Source organism: Kryptolebias marmoratus, linkage group LG9 (genome assembly GCF_001649575.2).
Source record: "Kryptolebias marmoratus isolate JLee-2015 linkage group LG9, ASM164957v2, whole genome shotgun sequence".
NCBI classification, from domain to species: domain Eukaryota; kingdom Metazoa; phylum Chordata; class Actinopteri; order Cyprinodontiformes; family Rivulidae; genus Kryptolebias; species Kryptolebias marmoratus.
The window spans coordinates 29,319,017-29,333,742 of record NC_051438.1 but is presented as its reverse complement, the minus strand read 5'-3'; the positions used below and the strand labels follow the sequence as shown (position 1 = coordinate 29,333,742).

General features: G+C 41.7%; 2 protein-coding genes across 4 annotated transcripts in view; both read right to left on the bottom strand.

Moving 5' to 3' along the window:
- Nucleotides 1-1,226: 1,226 nt before the first annotated feature.
- Nucleotides 1,227-11,003, bottom strand: LOC108250755 (NACHT, LRR and PYD domains-containing protein 3). The gene is made up of 11 exons (XM_017440783.3): nt 9,938-11,003; nt 9,185-9,301; nt 8,053-8,166; nt 7,381-7,547; nt 5,501-7,292; nt 4,854-5,024; nt 4,169-4,342; nt 3,907-4,080; nt 3,051-3,224; nt 2,931-2,977; nt 1,227-2,701 (listed from the first exon to the last, which is right to left on the bottom strand). Exons 1-11 carry the CDS (start codon nt 9,940-9,942, stop codon nt 2,139-2,141), a joined length of 3,498 nt encoding a protein of 1,165 aa, XP_017296272.1. The 5' UTR covers nt 9,943-11,003; the 3' UTR covers nt 1,227-2,138.
- Nucleotides 11,004-13,546: 2,543 nt separating this feature from the next.
- slc25a48 (solute carrier family 25 member 48) overlaps nt 13,547-14,726 on the bottom strand; it is a 15,052-nt gene continuing 13,872 nt past the window's right edge. For all 3 annotated transcript variants that reach the window (XM_037977534.1, XM_017440784.3, XM_037977533.1), the window contains one exon: nt 13,547-14,726. The gene's annotated coding sequence lies outside the window, so the exon portion shown is untranslated.

Here is a 14,726-nt window from a genome sequence, read left to right as displayed (position 1 = left end):
TTACGCCTATGCTCATGGGTGACCTTTAGGAGGAGCTGTTGACCTCAACTGATCCTCAGGTGACTCTCAGGTTCACACCATCCTTTCAGAGGCTGATAAGGAGCACGCAACCTGCACGCCATCGTTTCCAGGGAAGGCCTTCTCCAATCCAGCTGTCTTCTCTTTTAGTGGTAAAATGCAATGTTTAGGTCTGGTTACGACATTTTAAACAGGTAAACAAAAGTTCACTTCAGATCTGCTTCATCAAACTGAGCTGACAGTTTGGCAGAACTATTAACATTTTTTGAGCTAAAAGTGAAAAAAACTTTAAAGTATTCTAAACTGTCCAAAGTTTGGAGTGTGTAAAACTTAAAACTTAGATCCTAATCTCAAACATGCTGTTGAAAATATTCTCTAACTTTAGATCATTTATAATCAAAGTCTTCTCTCAGATTATAAAGATTCCTTCTTGCTTTCAGAGCATCATCTGAAATCATTGTGAAGAACTGTTTAAATCAGGTGGAGATAAATCAAATCTTATTTTATTTTGTTGCGTTCTACCTTCCACACTGCAAAGTTTATTCTGTTAACATCTTAAAATCCTCATTAAGAGAAACAAAGATTTCTCTAAATTTGAATCAGATAAAAAAACTTCCTGTTTTTCTTGTCTTAAAGCTTCATTTCTGCCAGGGAAACTTAAACAGAGACACTGTCTGATGCTGTTTTGTTGAGGAACGGATGGATTTTCTTGTATTTAGGTTGATTAAAGTAAGAAAAGCTGTTTCTTCCTCCTGGTTGGTGGAGGTTCTGATGGTTCTGATGGTTCTGATGGTTCTGACATCATGCTGCACACTGACGCCTTCTAGTGGACAAAATAGACTACTGCATCCATATTTAAAGGTTCGATCACAGAGAAGCTTCTTATAAATAAGCCTTTCAACATTTATTGCTTTTCTTAACAAGAAGCTCTGAAACAAGTCAAAACATAAAAAACTAAAGACTAACAGCAGTTCATGTTTCTTTGTGGATGTTTCAGAGCTTTTTCATCTACTCAACACGAGTCTGCTGGCCTGAAAACTTCTAAACGTGTTTTTAATAATTAGTTTGTTATAAGTTAAATAACTCAGCATAAATAGAAAAATTAAAGAATTAAAATATGATTTGACAAGGTAACGAAGTCCTAACAAGGTCAGGATTGTTAAAACAGCTCTCAAAACATTTCACAACAATTCAGAACATATTTGCCATCAGTTTTATATATTTTATTATTGTTTACATATATTTCTGTGCTTATTTACAATCACAGATCAAACAAGCGGTAGCACTTCCTGAAGTAGTTTTCTAACAGGAAGCAGGTCTGCAGACAAACTGGATGTTTGAACAAAGATCTCACAGAAGAAGGTCATAAATAACATTCTGATGGAGTAAAAATCAACAAAAAAATAAAATCAACAGGAACTTTCAGCAGAAAAACAACCAGTAACTGAAAATAAAACAATAAAATGAAAAAGATTAAACCCACCAGGAACTACAGAGGCTGACATCTGAGAGACAAAAGACAAGATGATGCTGAAAATAAAAAGGTCTGAAAAAAGTCATAATGAAGGTTAGTTATTAAGAACTCATGATAATAATTATCTTTATTTACAGTATAATTAATAAATACATGTCAATGTGACCGGCTCTTTTTTCACTCATAGAGTGAAGACAATCAGATCTTTTTCACCAAAAACAGTAATTTAACAAACATTTTCCCTCTAAATATGTGAAAAACTGCAAAAAAGAAAATCCTGTTTAAGATAACAGGTGTAACAGTAAAAATCAGTAACTGTTTGGTATTTAACTTGGTTTTGGAATCATGTTTTTTTTAAAAAACAAATAAAAAACTGTTCCATAAAAGCAGCATTTATTTTGTGCAAAATAAAAGACATAAAACTTTAACTGTGAAAACAATAAATATAAAGAAATTATTAAAACAGTCAAACTTGGCTCCTCAGCTGGAGCTTATTAAACAATTAAAAAGTGTTTATTAGACACCAGAAGGTGTTTCAAGGACTTTTGACCCGTCTGGCTTCCCGTACCTCCTCTCACTCCTGCAGCAGGAACTCAAACCTTTTCCACAGCCCTGATTAGGAACCAGGAACTGCTGGGAGACGTTGTTACTCCTGCAGAGAGATGAGACGCACCGAGGAGCCCGAAGGAGGACCGGACCAGGACCACAGCCCGAACCCAGGATAGACGGGTTCAGAGAACGTGGTCCTGAAGGTGTGGAGGTGGATCAACGAGTCTGAGGAGACTCTGAAGAAGGACAGCGTGCCGGCAGGACAGTCGACAAACACGGCTACCCTGTGAGCCGAGGAGGAGGAGGAGGAGGACTGGAGGACGGATATTCCTTTCTTATCGTGCCAGACGGAGTACCCGCTGCCGTCATAGAACAGAGTCCAGGACTGATGGTTTCCACCGAACCAGCCGTCGTTTCCGTCTCCTCCCCTGGCGATGCCCTGGTAGCTGATGGAGGTGTGAACTCCTCCTGTGAGCTCCACCTCCCAGTAGCAGCGCCCGGTGATGCCAGCAGAACACAGCAGCTGATGGTTCCTGCAGAACCTGTCGGGATGATCGGGATACGGCTGGTCCCGCTCCACGTACGCCACCTTCCTGCTGTCGTCAGACACTTTCATGTGTCTGTTTACGGTGTTTGTATCGATCCTGAGTTCACAGGAATCTGAAGAAAACACAAAATACATCTGAGTTAATGTTAAAAAGGCTTTAAAAACATCATCAGTGATCATCTTCATCCTCAGGACAGTTTAATGAATCTTATTCCAGTTTAATTTATGAACAAACTCTAACAAACATCTTTTTATCCCAGCATCATTCATTCATCTGTTAGCAAAATATCTCATAACCAACCAGATAGATTTTAATGAAACTCAGAGAGTAATCAGACTTACATTTCCTCAGGCCCGGCTTTAACCACTGGACCCCAGCCGGCTCCGTCCTGTGGGAACAGTTGGGTGGGAATGTTTTATTGTTTCCTTCAGGAGCTCGGACTGCAGCGGGCCTCTTCTTACCTGAGAGCTTCCAGGCTGGACCGTGGGTCCTCCAGCTGAGCTGACAGGAGGTGGAGTCCAGGACCTCCTGGGTGGTTGTAGCTCAGGTCCAGCTCCTTCAGACGGGACGGGTCGGAGCTCAGAGCTGCAGCCAGAGAAGCACAGCCGTCCTGCGTGAGCAGACATCCTGACAGCCTGCAGCAAACAGAGCAACAAACGAGTCCATCACAGCTGGAAAGATGAAAACAGAAAACCTAAAGGCTGGAGAACATCAAAGATCCATAAAAAGTTCAACTAGTTGGGTTAATCTGACTTATTATGAGCCTGATAAACTCTGAACCACTGCCTCGTCCCATCAGGCTGGCTGCAGGGAAACAAACATGGAAAAATATGAGAGAATCTGCTTTAAAATGTAGGCAGAAACATTCAAACTAACTCATCTAATCAGTTATATTTTCCAGAGAAATGGACGAAAAACGTCACATTTTAATCCATTTAAATTTAGATTGTTTTAGAAACATTTACTCAACAAATCTGAGCGTTAAAAGTCTCCATCCCAAACTGCTCTTCATCAACAAATCCATTTTTACCTGTTTTCATGATGACTGTTTCTGCAGGTAAACAAACACACCTGGTTTCTGGAGGTGCTTACAAATATTTAAATTAAGAACAGATTAACCATCGGTACGAGGAAAAGATTTGTTGACTTTATTTGTTTATTTGGACCGGTCTTCAGGACAGATGATCGATACGGAGACAGTTTAATTATTAATAATATTTTCACTGTGCCAACACCACCACAGACACACGTGCATCTGCCAGGCTGCATGACCTCTGACCTCTGAGCAGAACCCTGAGAGTCCGTTCCTGGGCTCACCTGAGAACCTCCAGCCGGCAGCAGGAACTCTGAAGTCCAGCTGAGAGCAGCTTCACTCCTGCATCCCTCAGGTTGTTGTTGCTCAGGTCCAGCTCCTTCAGACGGGTGGAGGGACAGCTGAAAACTGAGGACAGAGCAGCACAGCAGCTCTCTGAGAGGCTACAGACGCTCAGCCTGAGGACACCAGGACAGCTGAATCAGTCCCTGCATGATTATAGAAGTGATCTAACTCCACTGAAGTCTATTTGAGGTCCGGTCTGACCTGAGAGTTTCCAGCTCCCAGTTTGGACTCTTCAGCGCGTGGGCCAGCAGCTGCAGTCCTGAACCCTGCAGGTTGTTGTTGCTCAGGTCCAGTTCTCTCAGGCTGAAGGAGTGGAGGCTGGGAGCTGAGAGCAGGACATCGAAACGCCCGCCTGACAGGAAGCACCCGCTCAACCTGAAGACAAGCAACAAGCGCTCACAGCTACCAGGAAGAAAGCAATGTTCTGATGATCATCGATCATCTGGAGAAGAACAGTTTCTGTCACATTAATCCATGTTACGTTTTCTCTTCCTCTGGATTTCTGACTGCAGTCATGAAAAAACAAACCCCATCATCGTTCAGTTCTCAGCTTGTAGGACAGAAATCTGATCCGGTCTTTATCAGGTTCTAAAACTGACGGGCAGCTGCTCCTCTGAGGTCATTGCTGATGCCTTTCCACCCTGGCGTTGTGTTAACACACACCTGTAGGTCAGAGCAGCAGAACCTCCTGATCCTGAAGCTCTGAGATCCTGAGGCTGGAACCAGATCTAACTTCTTGTTTCTGTTTGATAAATAACGACTCGGTGGAACCTGTTGTGTGTTTCTGTTCCCCTGAGGTTCCATTTGAATCATTTCAGACCGGATCAGATGTTTTTAGAAATAAAAGGTCAAACTTGGACAAAATGAAAGAGCAAACTCAGTTTACCTGAGGGTTTCCAGCGTGCAGTCTGGACTCCTGAGTCCAGCAGAAATCTGCTCCACGTCTGAATCCTGCAGGTTGTTGTTGCTCAGGTCCAGGTCTCTGAGGCTCGACTTGGTGCCGAGAACTGAACTCAGAGCTTCGACGCTTCTTTGTGAAAGAGCGCAGAAACTCAGGCTGAAAAGACACATTTCAATAAGATAAAGGTTTATTTTTCTTATTGCATCAAAGATGAGTTTTTCTCTGTAGTTTAAGTGTTTCAGACTTCCTCAGCAAACATTCGGCCGTTCTTTTATCGCAGCGTTCAGCTCATTCAGGACATTAGAAACTGCAGAATCACAGCCGTAACTCTGATCCTTTTGAATTACTGAACTTGATTTAAAGCTTTTTCCACACAGAAATGCACTACAATCTGAGCTCTGAAGTCTGTTTCAGCGTGCTTCATTTGTAGCTTTCAGCTGCTGTTCTGCAGATTTTGTTTTGCTAATTTTAGCTTCTGTTTAGCAATTTTCTGTTCAGTTTCTTCATCAAATCTCAGCAGAAGCCTTCAGCTCTCTGCGGTCACGCTGTATTTTAGCAGCAAATGTTAATTTGTCTTATAAAGATAAAAGCTATAAATGTGTGAAACATTAAATTAAAGAAAGAAGATTTACTCGGTTTTGTTGGAGGCTCGGACCACCGGCAGCAGCTTCAGGAGAACGTCTCCTGAAGTGGAGTATTTCTTCAGGTCAAACACGTCCAGATGTTCCTCTGAGGACAGTAAGAAGAAGACCAGAGCGGACCACTGAGCAGGGGACAGTTTGTCTGGGCAGAGACGTCCTGAGGACATGGACTGCTGGATGTCCTCCACCAGAGAAGAGTCGTTCAGTTCGTTCAGGCAGTGGAACAGGTTGATGCTTCTCTCTGCAGTCAGGTCTGAGCTGATCTTCGTCTTGATGTACTGAACTGTTTCCTGATTGGTTTGGGAGCCACTTCCTGTTTGTCCCAGCAGGCCGTGCAGGAGTCTCTGATTGGTCTGCAGTGAAAGTCCCAGGAGGAAGCGAAGGAACAAGTCCAGGTGTCCATTTGGACTCTTTAAGGCCTCGTCCACAGCACTGCTGTAAAGATGAGTTAATTTAGGTTTGCTGAAATAACAAGAGAACTTTAACGTTGGTTTTTCTTTCAGACGGTTGACCCCAGAGGTGATGAAGGTCAGATGGACATGAAGAGCAGCCAGAAACTCCTGAACACTCAGATGGACGAAGCAGAACATCTTGTCCTGGTGCAGTCCTCTCTGCTCTTTAAAGATCTGTGTGAACACTCCAGAGTAAACTGAGGCGTCTCTGATATCGATGCCACTCTCTGTCAGGTCCGATTCGTAGAAGATCAGGTTTCCTTTCTGCAGCTGCTCAAAAGCCAGTTTTCCCAGAGACTCGATCATCTTCCTGCTCTCTGGACTCCAGTCTGGACCTGTCCCAGCTCCTTCATCATACTTGACCTTCTTGACTTTGGTCTGAACCACCAGGAAGTGGATGTACATCTCAGTCAGGGTGTTGGGCAGCTCTCCTCCCTCTCTGGTTTTCAACACGTCCTCCAGAACCGCAGCAGTGATCCAGCAGAAGACTGGGATGTGGCACATGATGTGGAGGCTTCGTGATGTCTTGATGTGGGAGATGATCCTGCTGGCCTGCTCCTCATCTCTGAACCTCTTCCTAAAGTACTCCTCCTTCTGCGGGTCAGCGAACCCTCTGACCTCTGTCACCATGCCAACACACTCAGCAGGGATCTGATTGGCTGCTGCAGGTCTTGTGGTTATCCAGAGGCGAGCAGAGGGAAGCAGGTTCCCCCTGATGAGGTTTGTCAGCAGCACATCCACTGAGGTGGACTCTGTAACATCAGTCAGGATCTGATTGTTGTGGAAGTCCAGAGGAAGTCGACACTCATCCAGACCATCGAAGATGAACAGAACCTGGAACTCATCAAAGCTGCAGGTTCCTTTGGTTTCAGTGAAGAAGTGATGAAGAAGTCCCACCAAGCTGAACTTTTTCTCTTTCAGCACATTCAGCTCTCTGAAGGTAAACGGGAACAGGAAGTGGATGTCCTGGTTGCTTCTGTCTTCAGCCCAGTCCAGAGTGAACTTCTGAGTTAGGACAGTTTTCCCGATGCCGGCCACGCCCTTCGTCATTACGGTTCGGATTGGTTCCTGTTTTCCAGGGGGGAGCTTGAAGATGTCTTCCTGTCTGATGGTTGCTTCTGGTCTGTTTGGTCTCCTAGACGTTGCTTCGATCTGTTGGACCTCGTGTTCATCGCTGACCTCTGCGGTCCCTCCCTTCGTGATGTAGAGCTCTGTGTAGATCTGCTCCAGGAGGGTCGGGTTTCCTGATTTAGCAATCCCCTCAAACACACACTGGAACTTCTTCTTCAGAGAAGCTTTGAGCTCCCGCTGACACGACTCAGCAGAACTTTCTGAAAAGAAATTAATCAGAAATTCTACTTAGAACATCCTGTTCCTTTGTTCCTTAGCCAGGTTCAATCCTTACAGGAACCATCTTACTTGTCAGCTCGTCCAGGAAATAAATGATGACTGACAGCAACGCCTTTTTTCTGCCCGTCCACTCCTCCACATCCTCATCACCCAACGTCTCCTCTTCCTCCCTCTGACTCTCATCAGATCCTGAGAGAAATGGACTCAAAACCTTCTCCGTCTGAAGCGGTTCAATTCTGAGGAGAAATGAAAAATCAGCTGTGACTTTTCCCCCCAAACACCAGCAAACAACCCTATATGCTGATTAGAGTTGGATGAATATCGACCATCATCGTCTGCAGACTGGTTTTAAAGGAGATATTTTCCCCTTTAGCTGGTGTAACTTTCCCTCTCAAGAGTTTAGAGCAGTAAATGACCGAACAGTCCAAACCTAAACCCTGAACACGCTGTGATACACCCTGATCCTGTCCAAAACACCAAAACACCTCATTTATTTCCAGCAGCAGAGCCTCTTATGGGGAATGAGGATACCCATCCCACTCCTCTAAAACCACACGTCTAAAGTCAGCAGGTGATGTCACCAGCTGCTGGTTCTTGGACCGATGAAGACCTGTAGAAAACTCTACTGTTGATGCTGATTTGAGAAACAACCCCTCAGCTTCTCCTCCATCAGATTACATTTAAATCCTCTTTAAATGCAGAAGAAATGTGAAGTCACCCCCACAGTTTCTGAAAGCTCACATTATTTCAGCAGGTGAGGACTGTTCTTTGAAGAAAATGACGAGGTCCTTTGACTCGTTGCTCTTATAGGACACGCAGCTTGGGTCAGGAGGTTCTGGAGTCTGTGGCCTGAACCTGAAACAAACAAATAAACACGCTGGGTGAGAGTCTGCAGCATTAGTTTTAGATCTGTGGGTAATTTAACAGACCTCGGCATGAGCTGATTACCGTGTTCAAGGTAAACAAAGAAACAGAAACATTCAGTGGTTCTGTCGTCTAAATACCAGAGATAATGTGTTCTTTATTCCTGCAGATAACTCAGTCAGTTGAAGAGATGAGCTCTTTTTAACGTAACGCTGTTCTGAAATAAACGTTTGCAACAAGCTACAAGAGTTAGCATGTTAGCAGGTCAGAGGCTAATTAACTCCTAACGTCAGCTCGTTAGGATCTTAACGATACTTTACAAAGAGCAGAACAGAGTAGAGTTATAAACTTTAAATAAATCTAAATAAAACAGCCTGCTAACTGCTGTTTTAGCTGACACTATAATAAAATATATTTAAATTTATTCTCAATACTTGTTATAAAATCTTTGGCTAAAGCTTTAAAAACTTAAGACACATTTATTTATTTCTTTTAGGTATTTTTGCTCTTATATCCTATTTAATCCTCTCCTTTCTGTCTCAACCATTTTCATGTCTTTGTTTTAATTGTTTTTAAGGTTTTATTGCGCAACACTTTGATCAGTTGGGGCTGATTTAAAGGTGCTTTATAAATAAAGGTAATTGGATTTATCTGGATAAGTTTAGACCACTGAGGCAGCGTCAAGCTGGTCGTTAACTGGTTAAATCTGAACAGGTCTTCTTATTTTTAGTAAATCAGTTTTATAACCATCAGACAGCCAACAATCCTGGATCTGGATGGATCCCAACATAAGAAATCAGAATGGTGAGTTTTAAAATGTTTAAATCTTACAGCGACACGGAACAATAAATAAAGCTTTAATCTTCCAAAAATAACCTCAGAGACGATTAGATAAATAATTCTGAGGTTCTGGTTTTCATTCCAGACTTTAGGATTCAGTTTGACCCACACTGTTTTGTATTTGTGTTTTAACAGTTTAACATCTCTTTGCCCGTTGATGTCAGCGTACATCGGCTCAGCAGACGACGGTTGTCCCTTAAAGTCCTTCAGAGGACGGTCCTTCTTCTCATCGTCCCGGCGTGAGACGCAGCTCGGGTCAGCAGGTTCTGGTTTCTGCTCTCGAATCCTGAAACAAACATGTTGGGTAAAAACAGAAAATTAACACAAAGAAAGAACAGCGAAGTGTTATTTTATTTTAATTTTTTTTTGTTTCCGACAGTCTCGACTCCACCTTCAGCTGAACGGACAGAAGGACTGAGAATAAAAACATTTAAATCCAAATAAAACCGGAGAAAACTGCCATCAGAGGGACGACCACTGAAATCTAACATTTAAACCTGGGATCAGCTGCAACAACTAAACTAAAGAAACAACATCTGTTTCCTCCTACAGACCAAAAACCTGCCTGTTGGGTTCACTGGTAACTCTAAACTGAACGAATGGTTTGTCTCTATGTGTCCCTGTGGAGACATGTCCAGGTGTCCCCTGCCTCTTGCACAGGGACAGCTGGAGACAGACACCAGCTCCCTTCGTCCCGAGGAAAGAAAACAGATGAAAATTTGCTGAAGTAGCAAAATGTCTAAACGTTAAAAGTAGTGTGGGAATAAATCAGCTTTTATAAATGTGTCTTCATTTATTTATTTCAAAAAGACAAGTCTCCCCAGTCACCTGGAAGTAAAATAACTCAGACTGCATTTGTTTTAAGAAATGTTCTTCTCTAATTGGTCCTTTTCAAACACAGTTTGTTTAAAGTGGAGCTTACATCATTTAGGAGACGCTGGTTGACCTTTAAAACCATCAAGGCAGCGATGGAATAATGATTCTGTTTGGGTCGTCACTCCTGCGTGACACACGGCTCGGGTCAGGAGAGTCCGGGTCAGGAGAGTCCGGGTCAGGAGAGTCCGGGTCAGGAGAGTCCGGTCCCTCCGACTGGATCCTGAAACAGATCAGAAGAGTCATGTGTTCCCACCTACACACCCGACTTCCCCTAACCCTGGAAACATCTCGGCCTCGGGTCTAAACTCTGGTTTTTACTGAGGCGGACTCGGAGCAGGTTCTGGTCCGGGTTCAGCAGAGCCTAGGACCGTCTGTCCCAGCTGAAAAGTTACAGCAGGACAGCTTAAAAAATCACTTTCTTTAGTGAAGTGGTTTGGATCAGCAGTTCCAGACTTTTTAAACTTTTTCTTTGGACTTCAGCTGCTTTTTGCCTCATGGACGTCTCTACAGGAATGCTTGTTGAACTCTGACCTCTGAATCATTCAGGCATAAAAAGGCTCCTAAACTCCAGGAAAGTATAATCTGTTTTCATTCCTTTAGCTGAATCCCTAAAAACACCAAAGGTCACACAGTTTGACAGCAAATAGAGTCTCAGCTCCAGCGGGGGGGATTCCCGAGGAGAAAACTGTCATCAGATCAGCTGAAGGACGGTGACTCTCTCGGCTCTGGTTCCCGTTTCAGATCCTGATCCTCTGCTGGAGAAAGTTTATTTTTAGGCCTGACACTTCGTTTGTCCACACTCGCTCAGTTTCCTCATCTTTTTTACGACACGCTAGAACAGAAATGTGTGAAACATCAGCCGAAAACAACCTTCACAAACTAAGACACTTTAAAAGATTACAAGAACGTTTGTTTCCTTGGAAACCAAACCTGAAATCTTTAGGTGTTTTCTTGATGCTGCAGATAAACCTGAGTGACATCGTTAATGAAGGTGTGGCGAGCTGCAGAGCCGGTATCTTTACAGGAACAGCATTTTCTAAATAAAACCTTCAGGTTCTATTTTTTAACTGATTTACTTGATTCAGTTTGTTTGTCACAATCTCCATCAGTCTGTAAACATCTGGACCTGAGGTCGTCCCATTCTGTCTGTTCAACTGGTCTAATGCACCCCCATACCATCAGAGAGGCAGGCTGACCTCAGAACAGAGGAGACACATCTGTTCACATCTGGCTTCTTCTTTGCCTGATAGAGCTTTAAGCAGCATCTGTGGACGGCACGGTGAACTGTGTTTACAGACAGTGTTCCTGAGCAGAACCAGAACCAGAACCTGGTCTGTGGAAGTTTTCCTGAGCAGAACCTGATCTGTGGAAGTGTTCCTGAGCAGAACCTGATCTGTGGAAGTGTTCCTGAGCAGAACCTGATCTGTGGAAGTGTTCCTGAGCAGAACCAGAACCTGGTTTTAATGCAGCGGGCCCTGAGATGTCTTATTGTCTCGTCTCATGTGCTTCATTCGTTTAGTTCAGCAGCTCATAAACATGTTCTACCTTCAGAAAAACAATATATTTACATAAATTACAACAAGATCTAACAGGAAACACACTGGTTAATCTAATAACCTGCAGCGTTATTCCAAACTGGTGCTGTGATGTAAATTAGACATGATTCTTTCTGTTTTTAATCTGTTCCGTTTACAAGCAAAAAGAGTTTATTCATTAAAACTATTTACTCATCAAATAACCAGAACTTTATTCTTTCACCTCCTGAACTCCATGTTCACAGCAGCAGAGACAGCCTGATATCAGACCAGATGTTAGGAAACATCTGTCAGCTCCATGCTTGGACTCTCCAGATGTGGCCTGAATGAACAACCTTCGAGTAATTTATTTTCAAAACAAACTTCTCTTAGCTTTCACTGTAAAACACCAACAAAAGCCCGAACCGAGCGTCGTTTCCGCATTTTTACAATCTGAACAGAAACCAGCTTTCAGTCCTGCGGCGGTTAACGCAAACACAAGTTTATGACCTTTTTATCTGTTTCTAAACATTAAACCTCAAACTGAAGCCTCACGTGACGGGAACAGGTGCAAATATGTCTTTAAAGTCGCAAATAAACCAAATAAAGTTGCTGCTTACCGTCCGCCGGACAGAGGGTGTAAACAAAACTATTCCGACTGCAACCCGTGTCACGCCATAAAACTCTGACGTCACTGTCGCCACGGCAACGGAAAAAAGATTTAAAAGGTTATGATCAACAGACACTAATATTCTGTCTTTCTTCCCGTCTGTAGCTGCGGGTTCTGACTTCTAGGAAAAATAAAAACAAGTTGCGCTTCTTTTTTATTTTAATAGAAAAAGTTGAATTTACGAGATACACCTCGTAAATTCAATGTTCCAGTAAAGGCTGAAGTAGCTGAAGTAGGTTGAAACAGCTTCCTGTTTGAACCGGATTTTCTAATCTGAAATGTTAAACTCATAATCTCTGTTAATCTGATCACAATTGATCATAATTTTTAAAATTATAAACAGAAACAGATTTCTCCCCTAAAAAGTCTTTTTCATATAAAGTAAAAAAAAAACTTTAGGACATCTTTCATATATTATGAGCACATAAACTGCTGACTGTTATTTATTTACTTATTCATCTGTTTTTAATGTCCTTCTGTATTTATTTTTGTTTATTTTATTATTATTATTATCACGTCTCAAACCACGGAAAAACAAACACTTATCAATAATCTTAAAACTCCTCTTTTTAATTTAGCTTTTACCTGACTTGATTGTTTGTTTTTACATTTTAAAAGCTTTTAAAATAGTTTTTAATTTCCGAATGTTTTCTTGTATGTTATTGTTTCTGTTATTTTTGTATTTATAATGTTTATTTATTCATCACCAGATAAATAAATACTGATTACTGATCTTTGAATTTCTATAAACTGATCTAAAAATTGTTGTTTCCTACTCTGTAAAAACTGTATTGTCCCTTTTCTCCTCCTTGTTTTGTAAATGTTGAATAAATAAATAAATAGTCTCAATAATCGATCATGAAATAGTTGTTAGTCTAAACTAAATAGACTGAATATTAAAAAAACCCATCCAGGACAAACAGTACTACTTGTTGTCCACAGGGGGGCGGTACAACAACTTTACAAATAAAACTTTAACTCAACACTCAGTTCAGCACTAAAAGTGATTTATTTACAACTTATCTGATTTAAAAAAATAAACAAACAAATAACTTTACTGTCTTAACAACAACAAATATCAAAGAGGTCAGTGAACGTCACAGGGGCGTTCAAGAACACCAGATGACAAAACTGTAATATTTAAAGAGTAATTAGGAGGAAAAAAACCATGCTTTTCTGTAACTAAAACTCTTTTACTGCAGCGGAGAACAACATGAGGTGTACTTTAATAACTGGTAATGTTGTTAAAATAAAATTAAACAAATGAAGGGATTTTTATGTAACTAAAGTAAAAACTGATCAGATGTCAGGTGATGAAATGCAGGTAAACAGGTAAATGCTGCCCTCTGCTGGACTCTATCTGAACAACAGCTGAAGATGGATTTCTGTAAAAACCATAAAAATCTGTAACACGTGACATCATCAGGCTCCACCAACAGACACGTGACAAAAAAGGGGGCGGGGCCACAAACCTGTTCAAAAGCTTTATTTAAGTACAATAAGACATCTGGAAGACATATTTACACATATTTACATGATGATAAACTTAAGAGGAAGAAATAAAATCACGCCCCTTCAAAGCTTGTTTTAAAATCCATCTTTTGAAGTTAAAGTTGATTGAAAATCGAAAAGTTTTAGTTTAATAAGATGCAGCAACAAGATAAGTTCACAGTAGCAGCTTCAGAAAAGTTAAAATGAATTAAAATTTCTTAATATAAGATACATAAACAAAATGGACGAAATGACAGCAGAAGCCATGCTATTAAATATGATAGAAAAGGAGGTTATTTACTGCAAACTGATAAAAACTGGCTAAATACTCTGCATTTCCAAATTAACTAATGAGTTCTATAAAATGATTTATATCGTCTGAACGTCAGAAAAGGCACAAAAAGATCCAGAATAAAATAAAATACTGAATGTAAGACTTACATAGACGTCAAAAAAAGGTCAGAAAATGACTAAATCTGCTGGTTTCAAGTCTAAAATTAATTTATTTAACTGGATTTCTTAATTAAATGTTGGTTTTAAAATTATTTAAACTAATTAATAATTTCACCAAAATAAATGCATTTTTAATATAATTATTAGTCATGACAAGTGTGATTATAGAATAAGCATTTAGTGCATTTCTCCCTCTCAGACTGAAACCAGCTGCAGGTTCTGCTTAAATTCTGCCTCCGATCCAGAACCAACATCCCATCATTGCCTCGAACCTGCCTGAAAGGAACATGGGATTTATTTTTGGGGTAAATGTCTTTAAACTCGTCAGCGGAATAAAACTCCTCTGGGTTTCTACCCTCAGTTATTCAGCTTCCACTGAACCTTTTCTTCCCGTAATGCTGCCGAACGTCTGCACAGGAAGACAGGTGACTTCAGAGTCTCCTTCAGGATATTTACATGTAAAAGCGTCCCTCACAAAGTGACCTTAGTGTGACAGCAGGGCCGGTTTCTGCTCCGAGCTGAAATATTTCACTGATTGACCGAACGGCGGAGCGACTCGTCCGCCGCCGCAGGGACGGAGAGACCCGTCCGTCACAGCAGGGACGGAGAGACTCGTCCGTCGCTGCAGGGACGGAGAGACTCGTCCGTCGCAGCAGGGACGGAGAGACTCGTCCGTCGCAGCAGGGACGGAGAGACTCGTCCGTCGC